General features: G+C 46.1%; 1 protein-coding gene across 1 annotated transcript in view; it reads right to left on the bottom strand.

Moving 5' to 3' along the window:
• The window catches only part of LOC145337718 (NACHT, LRR and PYD domains-containing protein 3-like), a 72,868-nt gene that overhangs the window by 35,781 nt on the left and 16,259 nt on the right, over nucleotides 1–20,828 (bottom strand). Inside the window, exons 5-6 of the mRNA XM_080182557.1 lie at nucleotides 17,872–19,609; nucleotides 8,536–8,622 (exon numbers count right to left, since the gene is read on the bottom strand). Of these exons, the coding sequence (XP_080038683.1) occupies nucleotides 8,536–8,622; nucleotides 17,872–19,609 (1,825 nt within the window). The remainder of the gene's footprint in view (nucleotides 1–8,535; nucleotides 8,623–17,871; nucleotides 19,610–20,828) is intronic.

The raw sequence follows: 20,828 nt of genomic DNA, 5'->3' as shown, positions 1-20,828 counted from the left end.
TGTTTTCAGTAACAGGGAGCTGGGGATGGGTGGGTGACGAGGAAATAACAAAATGGAAGTGCCGGAGTGATTAAATGACAAAAAGGATGATGGAGAAAGGGGAGAGCACAGGATTCCCATGTCCTTACCCTGAGTCACAGGGAGAGACATGGGATGGTCAGTGGCTCAGGAATGGAGTGTGTGGTGGGGTTGAAGATGATGAGAGAGAAACCTTTTTCACACTGCCATTGGTTCGGGTCTGGAATTACGGCCGGGAAGTGTGATGGAGGTGGGCTGCATTGAAACAGTCAGAAAGGAATTAGATGATTATTTGAATATAAACAATGAGCGAGGATACGAGAAAAAGGCTGGAGAATGACACACACTGCTAATGCTAATTTGGTGAGCTAGTGCAGACACGATGGGCCAAATGGCCTCATTGTGAACCGTAACAATTCTGTGAAGATAATGGTTGGAAATGTATCGATATTTCAGCTGGAAGTTGGTGATGTTGCCGTGTGGACAGTGTTAGTAGCCATAGTCCCCAAAGAAATATTAATATTTCTCTCCAATTGAGAGAGAGACAATTTGTTACATGTAGCTTCAGGGACACAACTTAATAAACGTGGGGCAATTGGAGGAGTTGGGACTCCATGAACCCCACAGCCGATACGAGGATCAAACCCTCAACATTAGCATCATTCCACATCACACTCCAGACACCAAACCAACTGAACTAACCAACTCCACACAGAACCAGAACGGACACATTAATATCTGACAGGTTAGGGGAATCCGACCACTCAGGCAGCACAGGCAGAATCACAGAATTGTTACAGAGCAGAAGGAGGCCACTCGGCCCATTGTGTCTGCACTGACTCTCCGAATGAGCAACTCACTAAGTGTCATTCCCACACCTTCCCCCAAAACCCTGTGTATTCCAGAGCTTAACCACTGGCTGCAGGGGAAGATCCCATTCAGGCAAAGCTGGCACCAGATTTAAAGGCAGCCAGCAGCACTTTTAAAGGCTCTGAAGGGAGCAGTGAGGGAGCCCTGGTTAATGAACAAAGGGCTGAAATGGCAGAAGGCAGATTAAACCCAATTCACTGACACTTCCCTGGAAATTCTCAAGGCTATATCGGTTTGGAGGGAGGTTCTGTTCCCTCAGGACTGGAGGAGGAGACCTGTCACATCAACCCAAGCAAGTCTGGATAGAAACTGCCGAGGGCCAGAGCAGGCAGCACGTGGCTGCAATGAGGCAAAACGATCAATAACCTGATATGTTCTGACAAGGTGAGCGTTAAACTTACAGGCTGATATGTGAATAAGGATGGAAGAGAAATTATGGAAAGAACATCTCCACCCAGACACTGGCAATGTCCAAACAGCAGCATCAATCTTCAGGAACATGTCAGCCTCTCTGTGAAGGGTTCCGGTCAGTCAGAGATGACTGCTGTACTGCCCACACTGAGTGACCATCCTGGTGGGCCCATGATGGGCAGTCTGGCAGCACCATAGGCTTGTGTGTGTCTTTGATGGGTGAGTAACAATGGAAATTTATGTGCTTGTAGAAGAGGGCACAGAGCGTCAGAGAAGGAGCCAAGAGTGAGAGTGTCTGGATTGTGTTATCCTTATGCCAATGGAAGATGAAGTTCTGGAGCTGGGAGACCTGGAGGCTGGGTGGGGAATCACTGATGGTGAGATGGGTTGTGGATCCAGAGAGAGTGAGGGAGTGAGTGATGGGCACAGGAGAGGCTCTGCTGCTGAGTCCAAAACCTGGTGCTTGTGCGTTCACCATTGGTGAGATGGAGCTCTGGGTTAGGAACAGTCTCCAGGACATGTTGGAATGTGCATTACCCTCTAACAATCTTCACTCTCTCACAAATCAACAGCTGTGGTCAGTGAGAGACGGGTGTGCAGCTCTGAAGATGAGGAGGGGTCCTTAGACTATAGACTGTCACATTATTCTCCATAACGTCGGCCAGAGCAGATACTGTCTCACACGAGTAGCAAAGGGGTTACAATCTGGCAGCACAGGACATCACACACAAACCCGAGCAGCTAATGGAGGCAGTAATAGCTGAGTTCACTCACACTCTTGAGGGGAGAGGGCAGAGCCAGCTTGTGGAAGGTGAAATGTGACTGGAGTCTTTAACAATGCAGCAGATACTGGAGCTGCAGTGTAAGGTATTTTAACATCCGGTGGAGTTTCCAAAGGCTGTGTGTATCCATACACAAAGGATGGAGGAGTCAATCCAGGCCAGCAGTGTTACCATGTCTCAGGTATGAGCACAAATAACATCCTCCACAGAGAGATTGGTGACCTTCATGGAGAGTCACATCCAGCATAGCACCCACTGGAGACACACAGAGACCTGCTTGTTCTCACCACCTCCATGAGCTCTGTGAAGCAGTGGCTGGACGAGAGGAGGAAATTCACCTGGAGTCACTGTCAGGATCTGTCACTCCTCAGCTGAACAGGGAGGGACCAGTTTGCCCTGAATGGATATTGGTCCTTTAGAGGATGAGAAAGGGGACCTAGTGGTAGGGGATGGGGATATGGCTAAGGTATTGAATAACTTTTTTGTTTCTGTCTTCATGGAGGAGGACGTGAATAATATGCCGGGTGTTACAGATGGAAAGGTGGTAGGACTGGAGGGTCTTAATGACATTACTGTTACTAGAGAGGCGGTGCTCGACAGACTGATTGCGGACAAGTCCCCAGGACCGGATGGAATGCATCCGAGGGTTCTGAAAGAAATGGCGGAGGTGATAGTGGATGCCTTGGTGGTTATTTTCCAGACGTCGCTGGATTCTGGGGAAGTGCCGGAAGATTGGAAAACGGCTAATGTTACGCCTTTGTTTAAGAAGGGTGCCAGGCAAAAGGCGGGGAATTATAGGCCGGTTAGTTTAACGTCTGTGGTAGGTAAAATGTTAGAATCCGTCATTACGGAGGAAATTGCGAGGCATCTTGAAGGGAATTGCTTGATCGAGCAGACGCAGCACGGTTTCATTAAAGGGAAGTCGTGTCTGACAAATTTACTGGAGTTCTATGAGGATGTGTCTAGGGCGGTTGATAGAGGAGAGCCGGTGGATGTGGTCTTTCTGGATTTTCAGAAGGTGTTTGATAAAGTACCTCACAAGAGGTTATTGCAGAAGGTCGAGGGACATGGAGTTGGGGGTAGGGTGTTAGCGTGGATAGAGGATTGGTTGTCAAATAGGAGGCAGAGAGTGGGGGTCAAAGGGTGCTATTCGGATTGGCGGGTGGTGACTAGTAGAGTGCCCCAGGGGTCGGTGCTGGGGCCTCAGCTTTTTACCATTTATATAGATGATCTGGAGGAGGGAACCGAGTGTAGGGTGTCGAAATTTGCTGATGACACCAAGATTGGTGGAACGGCAAATTGTGCGGAGTGTGTGGAGAGTCTGCAGAAGGATCTAGATAGGCTGGGCGAATGGGCCAGGAAATGGCAAATGGAATTTAATGTTGGCAAGTGTGAGGTGGTCCACTTTGGTAGGAATAATGGTAGGAAGGACTATTACTTACGTGGCGAAAAACTGCAGCAGGCGACGGTGCAGAGGGACCTCGGGGTCCTTGTGCGTGAGTCACAAAAACCCAGCCTGCAGGTGCAGCAGGTGGTCAGGAAGGCGAATGGGATGCTGGCCTTCATAGCGAGGGGGATTGAATATAAAAGTAGGGAGGTCTTGCTGCAGCTGTATAGGGCATTGGTGAGGCCGCAGCTGGAGTACTGTGTGCAGTTTTGGGCGTCGCACCTGCGCAAAGATATTTTGGCCTTGGAGGGAGTGAAGAGGAGGTTTACTAGGCTGATACCGGAGTTGAGGGGGTTGAGCTATGAGGAGAGGCTGAATAAACTAGGCTTGTACTCGTTAGAGTTTAGAAGAATGAGGGGAGATCTCATTGAGACGTATAAGATGATGAATGGGATGGATAGGATAGAGGTGGAAAAATTCTTCCCGCTCAAAAAAGACAGTAGGACTAGGGGGCACAGCCTCAAGATAAAGGGGGGGCGGTTTAGAACGGAGTTGAGGAGGAACTTCTTCACTCAAAGGGTGGTGAATCTCTGGAATTCTCTGCCCGTTGAAGTGGTGGAGGCTGCCTCGCTAAATATTTTTCAGACGCGGGTTGATGGGTTTTTGATAAGAGAGGGGATTAAGGGTTATGGGGAGAGGGCGGGAATGTGGAACTGAGCCACGACAGATCAGCCATGATCTTATTGAATGGTGGGGCAGGCTCGAGGGGCTGGATGGCCTACTCCTGCTCCTATTTCTTATGTTCTTATGTTCTTATGATATAGCATTAACTGCCTGCAGCATCTGGGGGCTCCTCTCAGGATGATCCTGGTGTGGGCAGTGGGTCCTCTTCTGCTCCGACTGTGACACAAGCACCTCATGAAGCTATGATGACAGGGACAACTCCAGTATCTGTGCAGGGGACCCACAGTCGGCCAAATCCTTCCAGGACTCAAAATCCAAGGACAAAGACCACGGTCATCGAAATTCCCGGAGGAGAGAAGGAAAGATCCTGCCTGTAGCTCAGTGGAAAGTGTGGGAATTGCTGTGGTTGTCAAGGTAGGGTCGCTTCCTTGGGTTTCACAGGGTTATACTGTTGTTGTTTGCCGGTCACCTTGTTATGCATGGGTTTTTAATAAATTCAGAGATGGTGCACTACTAAAACAATCCTTCACCACATTAGTGGGTTTCCAACAGTTAACTGGGAATGAGAGATCAGAAATATTCCACTGAATGATGTGAGTGCATTTCCAATGTCTTTGTCTCATGTAGTGACAGCTCCAGAGAAATGGTAGAACATTCACAGAAACAGCAATGGGGAGCAGAAGGGGGAAGGTTTATTACGTTGAATGGCTGTGAGAGTAAGATTCATGTAAAACATATCTGTAATAGTTAATCTCCATCCTCCCTGACACATATCCCATGGTCCCTGGCCTGTGGTCCATGGGGTTCCTCATCATGAAGCATCTGGTCAACATCGCACTTGTTCATAGTCACACTTTGTTCAAAGTTTCTCCACTATAACTCTATAGCACAGCACAACACCAGTATATTTGAGACCCTTGCTGGGTATATTGAAGGGGTCCATCAGATCTATCTTTAGAAACCCTATGACCTGCTCAATGGTCACTCTATTTGCCCTGTAGCAGCTGTTTTCTCTCCTCTGTGACTGTCTTTGGGTTACACACAGACACAATTACCCATCCCTTCAGTGGGTAGCGCATCTTTCATAGGATGATGATGTCACGGGCAATGTCAACTCTTCCAGCCAATCCCCAATTGCCCTTGAGAAGGGGGTGGTGAGCCATCTTCTTAAATTCTGCAGCCACCTGGTACAATGCCATTCCGAAAGGACATCCAGGATTATGATGCCACAGTAGTGATGGCAATGCAATACTTTCCAAGTCAGCATGGTGTGTGGCTTGGAAAGGAATCTGAAGCTGGTTGGTGTTCTAGTTTTCTGATAACTTGCTAATCTCAGTGATAATTAGTACATATTTGGAACATGCTTTCTCAGGAAATTTGGTGAGTTGCTACAATCCACCTTGTATGTGGTACACACTGCTGGCACTGTGTGTCAGTGATGGAGAGAGTCAGTGTTTAATTTGGTGGATGGCCTGCTGATCCATTCAGCTCCTCTGACATGGATGAGCTTCTTGAATATTTCTGAAGCTGCACTCATTCCAGAAAGACGAGCGGATTCCATCACACTGCTGACTTGTGCCTTGTTGATGGAGAACAAGCATTTGTGAGACAGGAGGTGAGTTGCTCATCTCTGAATTCCCAGGCTGTGATCTACCCTTGGAACCACAATATTTACAGTTTAGTGTGTGTTCAATGGTCCCAGTGCACCCCCACCACCCAGATGTTGATGGTCGAGGATTCAGCAATGGTGCTGCCATTCAAAGTGAAGAGAATATGGTTCGATTGTCTTCTGTTTGAGATGATCTTTCCCAGCCACATGTGCAGTGAAAAATTACTTGTTATTTATCAGGTTAACCCTGAATGCTCTTCAGCCCCCGAGCTCCAATGAAAGGCCATTCGAACTCAAAGAGTTAGCTGTTCTCTCTCCACAGAAGCTGTCAGGATGCTGGGATTTTCCAGCATTTTGTATTTTGTTCAGGTCTTGCTGTTTCTGGACATGGACTGCTTCAGTATCTGAGGAATTGTGATCAGTACTGAGCATTGTACAATCATTAGTGAGCATCCTCACTCTGACCTTATAATGGAAGGAAGGACATTGATAAAGCAATTGAAGGTGGTTGGGCTTCGGACATCACCCTGAGGAACTCCTGCAGTGATGATCATGAGGCACTGGAAGGATTCCACATTCCGGAGCAACTGGCGGAAACCCACACAGACATGGGGAGAATGTACAAATTCCACACGTACAGTCACCCAAAGTCGGAATTGAACCGTGGTCCCTGGCACTGTGAGGCAGCAGTGCTGACCACTGTGCCACCATGTCGCCTAATGTTAGCGGCATGTCCAACATTTGTTCCATGTCTAACACTATTTATGAGTGGATATGGCAAGACTGCAGGTCTCTGATCTGATCCAGAGCTCGGTCTATCATATGCTGCTTCCAGTCTCTGGGCTGCAAGTGGCCGTGTGCTGGAGCTTCACCAGGTTCACATCTCATTTTTAGATACACCCCAGTCTAATTTGTTAATATATGTAAAGACAATTAGCCACAGTAACACTGTACTGATTGCTGGGAAAAGCCACTGTATGCTTCCTCTAACTGAAAGAGTACAGTTCACCCACTCCTGTCTGTCTCACAGATAACTTCATACCCATGCTGTCATTGTCTGTTTTATTTCATGGTCTTTAATTTTACTGCCAAGCTGGTTATGTGTCTATTAACAGTGGACAGTGTTTCTAACACGAATATTGATAGCTATGGTGCTTGTAGAATCATTATTTGTGTTATTAAAAACACTGCCCATTATTAACATTGATATAATTCTGACTATTCCGTACTGTGATTATTACCATTGACAGCTGAGCTGAGCCTTGAGCTCATTAATTCACCAGTTCATAAGATACAGGAACAGAATTAGGCCATTCGGCCCATCAGGTCCGCTCCGCCATTCGATCATGGCTGATATGCTCCTCATCCCCATTTTCCTGCCATCTCCCCATAACCCTTCAACCCATTACCAATTAAAAATATGTCTGAATCCTTTGTAAATTTACCCACCGCACTTTGGGGTAGTGAATTCCACAGATTCAGAACCCTTTGGGAGAAGTAGTTTCTCCTCAACTCTGTTTTAAATTTGCTGCCCCTTATCCTACGATGAGGATTTCTCATCCTAGAATGTCCCATCAGTGGAAGTTACTTTATCCATACCTTTTATCATCTTCTATATTTCAATTTGATCTCCCCTCATTCTTCTAAATCCCAGAGGGTCTGAGCCTAAACTGTTCGATCTCTCTTCATACGACAAACCCCTCACCTCTGGAATCAATCTAATGAACCTCCTCTGAACTGTCTCCAATTCCACTACATCTTTCCTCAAATAAGGGGACCAAAACTGTGCACAATACTCCAGGTGCGGCCTCACCTTGTATCGCTGCAACAATACTTTCCTAGTTCTATATTTTATTCCTTTAGCTATAAATGCCAACATTCCATTCACTTTCTTTATTATCTGCTGTAGCTACATTGCTAGTTTACTGGGACTCATGAATGAGGATATCCATGTCCCTCTGCACCGGAGCACCCTGAAGTCTCTCCCCATTTGGATAATAAGTCACTCTGCCAATTCTCCAACCGAAATACACAACATCACACTTATCCACATTAAAGTCCATCTGCCCGATTTTGGCCCACTCTCCTAACCTATCTATATCCATTCTTATTTCCTCATTGCAACTTACTGTCCCACCTCCTGGGGTGTAAGAGCTCCTGGGCTGTAAACTCTGGAACTCCCTTCCTAATCCTCTCCACCTCGATCTCTGCCTTAACTTTTAAAGTGATCCCATACTTGAGAGTGAATCCCTCGGGATATAACTCAACATGATTTGTTAACTGCCTCACCGATATTCAGCAGTTTTATACATTTAATCAAACTGGGAAGCTTACAGACTTAAACATTTATAATCAGAATGACAAATTAACTCGTTTGAACACGTGACTTCCCAACTATGGTATTTCTACAAGCATTTAATTGTTTTGTTTATCTTTTTTATTCTGATGAATGCTTTGCAAATAATTATAAATGAATATTTAAAGCTTTCACTCCTGAATCTCGCTGCTTATTGTAATTCAGGTTCAGACACATCACTGACTGGTTTGTACTGAGTGTGGAGGTGAGAATATCTGTGGCTGTCACACTCCGACCTGGAGATCAGAGAGGGAAAGATTACAGGAAGCAGAGTAAATCCGTGGTGTTTAACAATAGCACTAATACTGACAGGAATGATGTGTAGTGATTGGTAATGACACTATTACTGACACTGATAATCATTTACAGTGTCAGACACCCAATTATTATAAACATTCTCACAGAGTCTGACACTTACCTCAGTGTCTGTATTTTACAGTCTGGATTCCTCAGAGCCTCAGACAGAACCTTCACTCCTGAATCTCCCACGTTATTGTGATCCAGGCTAAAAGGATAGAGTAAAAAAATAAATAAAATCAGTTGAAATTTTACCAGGAAAAGAAACTTGGCCTATTTTTGTGTCAGAAACTTAGCACCAGTGGTGAACTGATTCAAGTTACGATACTAAACCTTCACCAATTGTCATCTGAGCTGAATGGGGGGTGGGGGGCGGGGAGGAGAAGCATAAGCACTGGAAAATGATTTAAAAACAAACAAAAAAAATCGCTATTACTGGTTTGCCTGCTGGTGAAAACCATCTTTACACCTTTCAAAATATATACTTTTGTTCAATTGCTCTTGGATATGGGCGTCACTGGCTAAACCAACATTTGTTGCCCACTGTTGATGGCTCCTAGAGGAGTACTGTGTGCAGTTTTGGTTGCCACACTTGCGGAAGGATGTATTGGCCTTGGAGGGAGTGCAGAGAAGGTTCACCAGGCTGATACCAGAGATGAGGAGATTGCCTATGAGGAGGGATTGAATAGACTGGGCCTGTACTCGTTGGAGTTTAGAAGGCTGAGGGGGGATCTTATAGAGATGTATAGGATAATGAAGGGGGTGGATAGGGTAGAGGTAGAGAGATTCTTCCTGTTTAGAAACGAAAGCAGAACTAGAGGGCACAGCCTCAAGATAAGGGGGGGGGGGGTGCAGTTTAGTTCAGAGTTGAGGAGGAACTTCTTTACTCAAAGGGTGGTGAATCTCTGGAATTCTCTGCCCATTGAAGTGGTGGAGGCTACCTCGCTGAATATATTTAAGTCACGGGTAGATAGGTTTCTGATAACAGGGGAATTAAGGGTTATAGGGAGACGGCGGGAAAGTGGAACTGATCCACTTCAGATCAGCCATGATCATATTGAATAGCGGGGCAGGCTCGAAGGGCTAGATGGCCGACTCCTGCTCCTGTTTCTTATGTTCTTATGTGAGGGTAATCAGGAACCGGCAATGAATGCTGGTCTAGCCAGCGATGTCCACATCCCGTGAACAAGCAAGTAATTTTTAAACATGTCCCACATTCCGGTCTCATTTCCTGATCATCAGAATTCCCTTCCTGAATCTGACTGACCCTGCCAAGTTTCCGGAAATTCAAATCATTTCTGTTGTTACATAAATCCAGGATTTTATGAGAATTGCATAACTTCCTGAGAGTTAAATGATAAATTTGTGATTACTTGTACTTCTTAACTCTTGACACATTAACCTGTATAATATCTCAGGGTGAGTTAAAATGTGAAGTTGTGCTAAGTTTTGTTGGAAGATCCATCCCCTGAATTTTATACAATAAGGAAAGATTATTCCCCATTAGGAAGCTGGAATATTTCTGCTTGAACAATTGATGGGGGAAGGAGTGTCTCCCACTTTATTCCACATTAAACAGGCTCCCCATTCACTGCCGGTATGGCTAGTGTTCTATTTCCCGGGAGTTCCCTCTTCCCGGTAGATCCTCACATAGGAAAAGGATTATCAGAAAATCCTGTTTCATATCACTGACAGTTTGACTGGAGATTTTCCTCATTCAGGAAATGCTGGTTTCCTCGGCTCAGATCTAAGCTCTGCAGTCCTGCCACATTTAACTGTGAATGGTAGTGGATGATGAAACAACAGAAGGAGGAGGGTCCACAAATATCCCATCCTCATGGACGGAGGAGACTAACACATCAGTGCAAAAAATATGGCTCAAATATTAGTAACTAACTTCAGTGGCTAAACCGTCCAGAGGTCCCCACATCACAGATATGGCTTCAGCTAATTTGATTCACTCCGAATGGTGTCAAGAAATAGCTCGAGGCTCAGGATACTGCAAAGATCATGAGTCTTGCCAATATTCCAATAATTATACTGAAGCTTTCTGCTCCAGAAGTTGTTGTGTTCCTAGCCAAGTTGTTCTCGTACAGCTGCATCACTGACATTTACCCAAAATAGTAGGAAATTTCCCAGGTATGACTGTACACAAAAGAAGTAGAGAACAAATCCAATCTGTCCATTTCCCACCCTATCAGTCTATTCTTGATCATCAGCACAGTAATGGAAGGCACCATTGAGACTAACAAGCAGCACTTAATTAGCAATGATCTGCTCGCTGACTCTGAGCTGGTGCTTACTCAGGGTCCCCTACCTCATTGCAGCCTTGATGCAAACACGGCCAATAGCGCAGGACACAAGATGAGAGGGGAGAGTGTCTGCCCTTGGCATCAAGGCAGAATATGACTACGTGTAGCAAACAAGAGCCAGAAAAAAAACTGAAGACAATGAAAATGAGGGGGGGGGGGGGGGGAAACCTCTGCTGCTTGGAGTAATACCAGCACAAAGGAAGATAGTTGTGGCTGTTGGATCATCGACAAGATGCAAAGCAACAACTCACCATGGCCCGTTACACAGCACTTTCCAAACTGGGGATTTCTATCCCTGGAAGGACAAGGACAGCAGATGAATGGAAACATCACCACCTGGAAGTTCCCTTCCAAGATACGCACCATCCTGACTTGGAAATATATCATCATTCAGAATGCTGAGACTCTCTTTCTCACAGCACTGTGGGTGCACCTACACCCACAGGAGTCCCTAAATGCAATGATGGTGATATAATGGTGAGCACAGTTGCTTTCCAAGCCATTGATACAGGTTTAATTCCCAGCTATTTCAGTTTGTTGGAGTGGATGAAGAGAGGGCCAAGAACCAATAACCACAAACTAAAAGAATGGGTCAATTCAGTTTCGTCAAGTCTGCGGCTTCAGCCTGGAGCAGTAGTGTTAAACGTAGCAGAGGGTGTGGGAGGGGAGTTGATCATTTAACTACTCTGAGCCAACACACGCTGAGTTCAAAGTGGAAATGGTGAAGCTAATAGTGACACAGAGGAAAACTAAATTCATTGGTTGGTAAATAAATGGATTTTAGTAAGGCGTTTGATAAGGTTCAACATGGTAGGTTTCTGCAGAAAATGAGATGTATGGGATTGGGGGTGATCTAGGGAATTGGATCAGGAATTGGCTAGCAGATAGGAGACAGAGGGTGGTGGTTGATGGTAAATATTCGTCATGGAGTTCGGTTACGAGTGGTGTGCCTCAGGGATCTGTTTTGGGGCCACTGCTGTTTGTAATTTTTATTAATGATCTGGATGAGGGTATAGTTGGGTGGATTAGTAAGTTTGCTGATGACACCAAAGTCGGAGGTGTGGTAGATAGTGAGGAAGGGTGTCATAGTTTGCAGGAAGACTTGGACAGGTTGCAGAGCTGGGCCGAGAGGTGGCGGATGGAGTTTAATGCGGAGAAGTGTGAGGTAATTCATTTCGGTAGGAGTAACAGATGTGTTGAGTATAGGGCTAACGGGAGGACTTTGAATAGTGTGGAGGAGCAGAGGGATCTAGGTGTATGTGTACATAGATCCCTGAAAGTTGGGAATCAAGTAGATAAGGTTGTTAAGAAGGCGTACGGTGTCTTGGCGTTTATTGGTAGGGGGATTGAATTTAGGAGTCGCAGCGTCATGTTGCAACTGTACACAACTCTGGTGCGGCCGCACTTGGAGTACTGTGTGCAGTTCTGGTCCCCACATTACAGGAAGGACGTGGAGGCTTTGGAGAGGGTGCAGAGGAGGTTTACCAGGATGTTGCCTGGTATGGAGGGGAGGTCCTATGAGGAGAGACTGAAGGATTTGGGGTTGTTTTCTCTGGAAAGAAGGAGGCTAAGAGGGGATCTTATTGAATCATATAAGATGATTAGAGGTTTAGATAGGGTGGATGGTGATAGCCTTTTTCCTCGGATGGAGAAAGCTAGCACGAGGGGACATGGCTTTAAATTAAGGGGGGGTAGTTATAGGACGGATGTCAGGGGTTGGTTCTTTACCCAGAGGGTGGTGAGGGACTGGAATGCCCTGCCTGCTGCAGTTGTAAATGCGCCTAGTTTGGGGGCGTTTAAGAGATCTGTGAATAGGTTTATGGACGAAAAGTGATTGGTTTAGATTAGTGGGTCAGTGTTTTTTTTAAAAAAACTGGTCGGTGCAACATCGTGGGCCGAAGGGCCTGTTCTGCGCTGTAATGTTCTATGTTCTATGTTTGCTACTGGCTTTATATTGCTGTGAACTGGAGGAAGCAACAGAAAGTGTCAATGACAGTTCTGCTGTTGATGTGGTGAACGCGGATATTCAAAAATCATCTGATGCACTAACACAGGCTTGAGGCATAAGCTCATTAAATAAATGGGAAAGTCACAACATGGATACAAAATTGGATGAACAATCAGTAATGGATGTTTTCCACGCTGGAGGATGTCTGTAGTGGAGAACCCTAGCAGTCAGTATTGGGATCCTTTCTTTTCCCTGTTATATATGAGTGATCTCGGTGTTTACAGTTTTGAGGAAAATTTCAAAGCTTGATGATCACAGAAATGTTTGCAGCATCATAAACTGTGAGGAGGAGAGCTTGCGACTGAAAAACAGACCATTGTGGAGTGTACAGATAGGAGGCAGATTAAGTTCAATGCAGAGACGTGTGAGATGATACTTTCAGGAAACATGTACATGAGGGAGCAACATAAAATAATTGGTAGAATTGTTAACGGATTGCAGGATCATCTTATATGTTTCAATAAGGTCCCCTCTTAGCCGTCTTCTTTCTAATGAAAACAACCTCAAATCCCTCAGTCTCTCCTCATAGGACCTCCCCTCCATACGAGGCAACATCCTGGTAAACCTCCTCTGCACCCTCTCCAAAGCCTCCACATCCTTCCTATAATGTGGGGACCAGAACTGCACACAATACTCCAAGTGCGGACGCACCAGAGTTGTGTACAGTTGCAACATAACGCTGCGGCTCTTAAATTCAATCCCCCTACCAATAAACGCCAAGACACCGTACGCCTTCTTAACAACCTTATCTACTTGATTCCCAACTTTCACGGATCTATGTACACATACACCTAGATCTCTCTGTTCATCCACACTATTCAAAGTCCTCCCGTTAGCCCTATACTCGACACATCTGTTATTCCTACCAAAGTGAATTACCTCACACTTCTCCGCATTAAACTCCATCCGCCACCTCTCGGCCCAGCTCTGCAACCTGTCTAAGTCTTCCTGCAAACTATGACACCCTTCTTCACTATCTACCACACCTCCGACTTTGATGTCATCAGCAAATTTACTAATCCACCCAACTATACCCTCATCCAGACCATTAATAAAAATTACAAACAGCAGTGGCCCCAAAACAGATCCCTGAGGCACACCACTCGTAACCGAACTCCATGATGAATATTTACCATCAACCACCACCCTCTGTCTCCTATCCGCTAGCCAATTCCTGATCCCATTCCCTAGATCACCCCCAATCCCATACATCTGCATTTTCTGCAGAAGCCTACCATGGTGAACCTTATCAAACGCCTTACTAAAATCCATATACACCACGTCCACTGCCTTACCCCCATCCACCTCTTTGGTCACTTTCTCAAAAAATTCAATAAGGTTAGTAAGGCACGACCTACCCGCCACAAAACCATGCTGACTATCTCCAATCAATTCATTACTCTCCAAATAACTATAAATCCTATCCCGAATATTTTTTTCTAAAACCTTGCCCACAACAGAAGTGAGACTCACCGGTCTATAATTCCTGGGGAAGTCTCTGTTCCCCTTCTTAAACAATGGGACAACATTCGCTAACGTCCAATCTTCCGGTACTATACCAGAGGCCAACGACGACCTGAAGATCAGAGCCAGAGGCTCTGCAATCACTTCTCTTGCCTCCCAGAGAATCCTGGGGTAAATCCCATCCGGACCAGGGGACTTATCTATTTTCAGACTCTCCAGAATATCCAGCACATCCTCCTTATCAACTGTAACACTGTCAATTCTACTCCCCTGCATCCCAGTGTCCTTCTCAGCTATATCCATGTCCCCCTGCGTGAACACCAAAGAGAAATATTGGTTCAATACCTCTCCAATCTCCTCCGGTTCCACACATAACTTCCCTCTGCTGTCTATAACTGGCCCTAATCTTGCTCTAACCAACCTTCTGTCCTTGACATACCTATAGAACACCTTAGGATTCTCCTTCACCCTATCAGCCAAAGTCTTCTCATGTCCTTCTTAGCTCACTCTTCAACTCCCTCCTAGCCAATCTAAAGTTTTCTAGTGCACTACCCGAGCCCTCACGTCTCATCTGAACATGTGCCTCCTTTTTCCTTTTAAACAACGAAACAACTTTTTTGGTGCACCACGGTTCCCTAGCCCTACCAATTCCTCCTTGCCTGACGGGGACATACCTATCACGGACTCGCAGTAGCTGCTCCTTGTAAAAACTCCACAATTCGGACGTTCCCAGTCCCTGTAATCTCCTAGTCCAACCAATGCTTCCTAATTCTCTCCTAATAGCCTCATAATTACCCTTCCCCTAGCTAAAACCATTGGCCCGAGGTTCATGCCTATCCCTTTCCATCACTAAGGTGAACGTAACCGAATTGTGGTCACTATCACCAAAATGCACACCAACTTCCATGTCTAGCACCTGGTCTGGCTCATTTCCCAGCACCAAATCCAAGAAAGCCTCACCTCTAGTTGGCCTATCTACATACTGAGTCAAAAAACCTTCCTGCACGCTTTGTACAAAAACTGACCCCTCTAACGAGCTGGAGCTATAACAATTCCAATCAATATTAGTAAACTTAAAATCCCCCATAACAATTACCCTATTACTTTCACTCTTAACCAGGATCGTCTCCGCAATCCTTTCCTCAACCTCTCTAGAACTTTTAGGAGGTCTATAAAAGACTCCCAACAGGGTGACCTCTCCACTCCTATTTCTAATCTCCGCCCATACTACCTCAACAGACAAGTCCTCATCAAACTTCCTCTCTGACACTGTGATACAGTCCCTGACCTATAATGCTACCCCTCCCCCCCTTCTACCTCCTTCTATACTCCGACTAAAACATTTGAACCCCGGGACCTGCAGCAACCATTCCTGACCCTGCTCTATCCATGTCTCTGAAATGGCCACAACATCGAAGTCCCAGGTACTGATCCACGCTGCAAGTTCATCCACTTTATTGCGAATACTCCTCGCATTAAAGTATACGTATTTCAAACCCTGCTCCACCCCACCCCTGCGATGCTGTGCATTGCAGTCCCCATCTATGCCCCCCTCACTTTCACCCCCTCTACTCAGGATCCCACCCCCCCTCCGAATCAGTTTAAACCTCCCTGCATAGCCTTAGCAAATTTACCCCCCAGGATATTGGTCCCCCTCTGATTCAGGTGTAGACCATCACTCTTATAGAGGTCCCACCTTCCCCAGAATGAGCCCCAATTGCTCAAGTACCTGAACCCCTCCCTCCTGCACCATCCCCTCAGCCACGTGTTCAAACTTTCCCTCTCTCTATTCCTCTCTAAACTATCTCGTGGCGCAGGCAAGAGTCCGGAGATAACCACTCTATCAGACTTGGCCTTTAGTTTCCACCCCAACTCCATAAATCTCTGCTTAATATCCCCTTCCCTTAACCTCCCTATGTCATGTGTCCCCACATGAACTATAACTTGGGGTTGATCTCCCTCTCCCCTAAGAGTCCTGAATACCCTTTCTGATACATCCCGGACCACAGCCCCTGGTAGGCAACACACCAGCCCTGAGTCCCTACCTTTACTTCCGACCCTCCTATCTGTCCCCTTAACTGTGGAGTCCCCAATCACGAGGCCCAATCGTTTACAGCCCCTAACCACCTGAGCTTTCACACTAGGCTCACCCCCAGAGACCTGCTCCCTTTGGCTATCCCCAGTTGATTCCTCCTCAACTGTAGCCTCCAGGACCGAAAACCTATTTTGGAGGGGAACAGCCCCAGGGGATTGTCCCCCCAACTGCTTCTTTCCCCTCTTCCTGGCAGTGACCCAAGACTGATTTCTAGGAGTGACTATCTCCTTATAACTCCTATCAATTTCCACCTCCGCCTCCCGAATTATGCGGAGTTCCTCTAATTCCACCTCCAGCTCCTTTACACGCTCCTCCAGAAGCTGCAATCTAACACACTTCCTTCAAGTAAAATCACCTGAAACACTACTAGATTCCCTCACCACATACATCCCACAGGAGATGCAGCTTACTGCCTGAACTGCCATCCCTGAAGCAATTACCAGCAGAAAAATAAAAATAAAATAAAAAAAAACTTCCCCCACACTTATAATTAGGTTAGAGGAGGTGGGAGGGTGGGATTCTCTACCAGTGTAGAGGATCGGGTATCCTCTCTACACTAATTTATAGGGTTAGGGGCCCGAGACAAAAAAACAACAAAAAAAGCAAGCGTCCTAGTGACGATTTCGATTATGTTTGTGGGTATCAGATAATAATTCATGGGTTTTAGTTTAATTTGTGTTTCTGTGCTTGTGAGCTCAGAAAGGGCCAAAACTTTAATTTCCCTTCATGTTAAACAAAGCTGCCTGCCTGGTTTCACTTTAAACTGTCCCTGCATTTTAATTTAAGGTTTACGATGTTGTAAGTGTTATGGAGGTTAAAAAAAAAAGTCGTTGCTTATATTGAGAGGTCTCAATGAATGATATAAACACTGAGTTTCAGTTACAACCAGTTAATCCAAGAAGCAAGACGGTGTTGACAGAGGCTGCCAGTAGAGGCAGAGCAATGCAGAGATTCAGAAAGCAACCCTGACTGAGGATGTCACCGGTGATCACGTGACTTATAAAGGGACATTGTCCCAATATAACACACACCTACCGTAATATATAACAGAGAGAGAGCTCAGTAAAATAATCCTGATAATAATTAAACACAAACTATAAGCTGTACCGAACAAGAGAAACTAATTTCTGTACAGCATCGTACACAATCAGATGGTTTCTGTTGGGAGGGGGAAAGATCCTTTTTCAGATTTTGGAGGGAGGCCTTTACAGCTCTAATTATTTAAAATTCATCCCAATAATGTTTTTATTCATTCAAGGAACGTGGGCATCGCTGGTTTTGCCAACATTTACTGCCCATGCCTATTTGCCCACGAGAATCTGCCTTCTTGAAATGATGTAGTTTTATCAGAGAATCACAGATTTATTACAGGTTCAGAATGAGGCCAATTGGCCCATCATGTCTCCAGCTGCTCTCAAATGAACATTATTACTTTACACCATTCTCCCACACTTTCTCTGTGACCATTGGACATTGTTTCTCTCTTGACGTCCTCGAATGAACATGCCTGTGGTTTATTGGAACAAAGCAAATGGCTTCTCAACAATGAAAATATTCGCTATGAGACCAAACAGTTACCTCAACTCCTGACACTTGTGCAGAATGGGTCCCAGCCGCTGGATCCCTTCACGCTGAATGTAGCATTGCCATAGATTGAGCTGTTCTATTGTATCACAGAGTCCAATGACATGAGGCAGGACTGCACAGTCAATCGGGGTCAGTCGCAATTCACTAAATGAAAGTGTTTTCACAGATCCCACTGTGTTCTGAGCCAGTGCTCTATTCTGAGACTCAAACAGGTAGTGGAATGTGTTCAGGAGCTTCCTTTTCCCAGTTTCAGTCTTTGTGTCTCCAATCTGCCCTTCAACCTTCTCCTTCACCCAGTCAATCACTCGGCAGGTTGTTTGATGAAGAAATGGACCCAGAAACTCCTCCAGGGGTCGAGCTGACTGTGGGGAGGAGAGACCAGCAACAAAACGGAGAAATATCTCAAATCGCCCATCTTCCTCACTGTGGGCTTCACTGAGGAGTTTCCCGATCTCCCCGGGATCTGGAGTCAGGAATTGTGTGAGTGCAGATACAAACTCTTGGATGGTGAGATGTGGGAATGTATAAACCACACTCTGGGCAGAATCATCTCTCTCTAAAAGTTCCATCAGGAACCCAGACAGGAACTGGGAAGGTTGTAGATTGTACTCAATCAAATCTTCATTTCCAAACACAATCTTCTTCTGGGAGACTCCTGTGTAGGCCATCTCACCAAGCTTCAGTAACACATCACGGGGGGTTTCAATCTCTCGGCGATGGTTTTTCAGAATGTTGTAAATATAGTAGGAATATAGTTGGGTGAGGGTCTTGGGAACTTGCTGCTGTTTCCTGTCTCTTTGTGTAAAGAAGGGACCCAATGACAGAGCGAGGATCCAGCAGTAGGAAGGGTTGTAACACATGGTGTACAGGATCTTGTTCTCCTCCACGTGTTTGAAAACAGCTGCTGCCACCGCCTGATCTTCAAAAAGCTTGTTGAAATATTCCTTCCGTTCATCACCAACAAATCCCAGGATTTCAGCCCAGACACTGATCTCAGCCTTTTCTAATAAATGTAATGCAGTGGGGCGGCTGGTCACTAGCACTGAACATCCTGGGAGCAGCTTGTGCTGTATTAAACTGTACACAATGTCAGACACTTCACACCAGAATTCAGGATCTGTGCACATGGACTGAGGTTCTGTATTTCTCCGATTGTCGGCAAAATCAATCCTGTCCTTGAATTCATCCAAACCATCGAATATAAACAGCAATCCCTCTGGGTTCTTCCAGAGCTCTCCCAGAATATTCCCAAAGTAAGGATACTGATCCAGTATCAGATTCCTCAGGTTTATTCTACCGTTAATAGTGTTCAAATCCCGGAATTTAAAACTGAAGACAAATTGAAAGTGTGGGTATATTTTCCCAGTGGCCCAGTCATAAACAATCTTTTGTACCATTGTTGTTTTCCCAATTCCTGCCACTCCGCTCACTGCTGCTGAATTCCCACATTTGGATTTTCTCAGGGAAAAGCTGCTCTGGAACAATTGATCTGTTCGGATTTTTTCCAGTTCTCTCCGGAGAAGTTTCTCTCTCCATTCTTCATGGTCTCGGCCTCTCGCCAGCAGTTCATGTTCGACAAGTCTCCGATCTCGAACATCGGAAATAACCGTTAGCTCAGCGTATCGATCAACCAGCTGGAAAATCTTAACCTCCTCCTTTATGAGGATAGTGTTCACTCTCAGTGTTTCAGTTTGTACCCGGAGTGTCTCCTTGTGTTTCTGTTGAAGATCTTCAATCAGAACAGACAGAAAATGTTAGTTCCATTAAGACACTGTCTTTGCTGATTTGAGAGATTTATTTTACACTGTCAGTCAAGGTTTGAGTCAGATATAAACTTGAGTTGTTGAAAATCTCATTTGACAATGATTAATTTCCATTTAAAGTTTCAGATAATCACTTAATTCCAATATTTCTATAACATGCCGGGGGTGATTCTCCCAAACAGGAATCTAAATGTCGAATGTGTGCAAAAACTGGAGTAAATCATGCTGGAATTTTCAGCGGGAGTTTCAGAATGAATCTCCCACAATCTGTGCACAGCAGAGCGCACGAGCGTGAATGAGGTGGAAAATCAGTGGACGGAGCCTATTCCGGTTGGAGAGACCGGCAGCATCGCGCTGAGTGGCCAGTGTGTGTGCGATGATCTGTCAGCACAGAGATTGGCGCATGGATAGTGGCTCCACAACACCGGCAGCCAGTGTTTCTCCCCCTCCGACACAGTCCCAACACCCTCTCCCCCCTCAACCCAGCAGACTCACCCCGCCGTAATCTCAGCACCCGCCCCCCCCCCCCCCCCCCGCCCAGCAGGCTGGTCCCCTCTCCCCATCCTGATGGCCAGCCCCAATCGCTGTCCTCCCTCCATCACTCAGCCCGAATGCAGAGTGAAAGCGGGACTCCCCACCCTCACCCCCACAGGCCCAATCCCCATTAGGTCCTGAACCCTTGGCACTTCTCAATGCCCAGTCGGCAGTGCCAAGGTGTCCTGGACATTAGGACTTTGCCTATTTAGCAGTGCCAGGGGACCAGGCTAACAATGCCCAGGGTACTCCAGCAGCCTGCAACCTCCTGGGGGCCTCAATGTCATCCCCTTCACTCCAGCGGGGTCTGGTCTCCAGCTCCCTGCTAATAGGAGGTTGTACAAAACCCCTTCTGATGTGAGGGGGTGGTGGGGCGAGAGGCTAGAGGGCCTGGAAATTTCAGTCCTGGGCCCTCTAATGACTTTTACGCAGATTCAAATGCACATTGTAATAATTTATACAGCTCCACGCCGATCTCTCTGGCACAGAGCTGACGGTGCCCGAAATCCAGCTGCGGGAGACACATGCAGTCTATTCCCCCAGGGGGGAGCCTGTGAAACAGCTCTGCACCGGTCTCCTGGTCTCCTGCACTATAAAACCAGTCATGATGTGGGTATGCTGGCGTTGGACTGGCGTAAACACAGTAAAAAG

The sequence above is a fragment of the Carcharhinus amblyrhynchos genome, unplaced genomic scaffold (assembly GCF_965287045.1).
Source record: "Carcharhinus amblyrhynchos unplaced genomic scaffold, sCarAmb.v2.hapA scaffold_66, whole genome shotgun sequence".
In the NCBI taxonomy this organism is placed as follows: domain Eukaryota; kingdom Metazoa; phylum Chordata; class Chondrichthyes; order Carcharhiniformes; family Carcharhinidae; genus Carcharhinus; species Carcharhinus amblyrhynchos.
The sequence above is the reverse complement of the archived record's forward strand: the minus strand, read 5'-3'. Positions and strand labels throughout refer to the sequence as shown.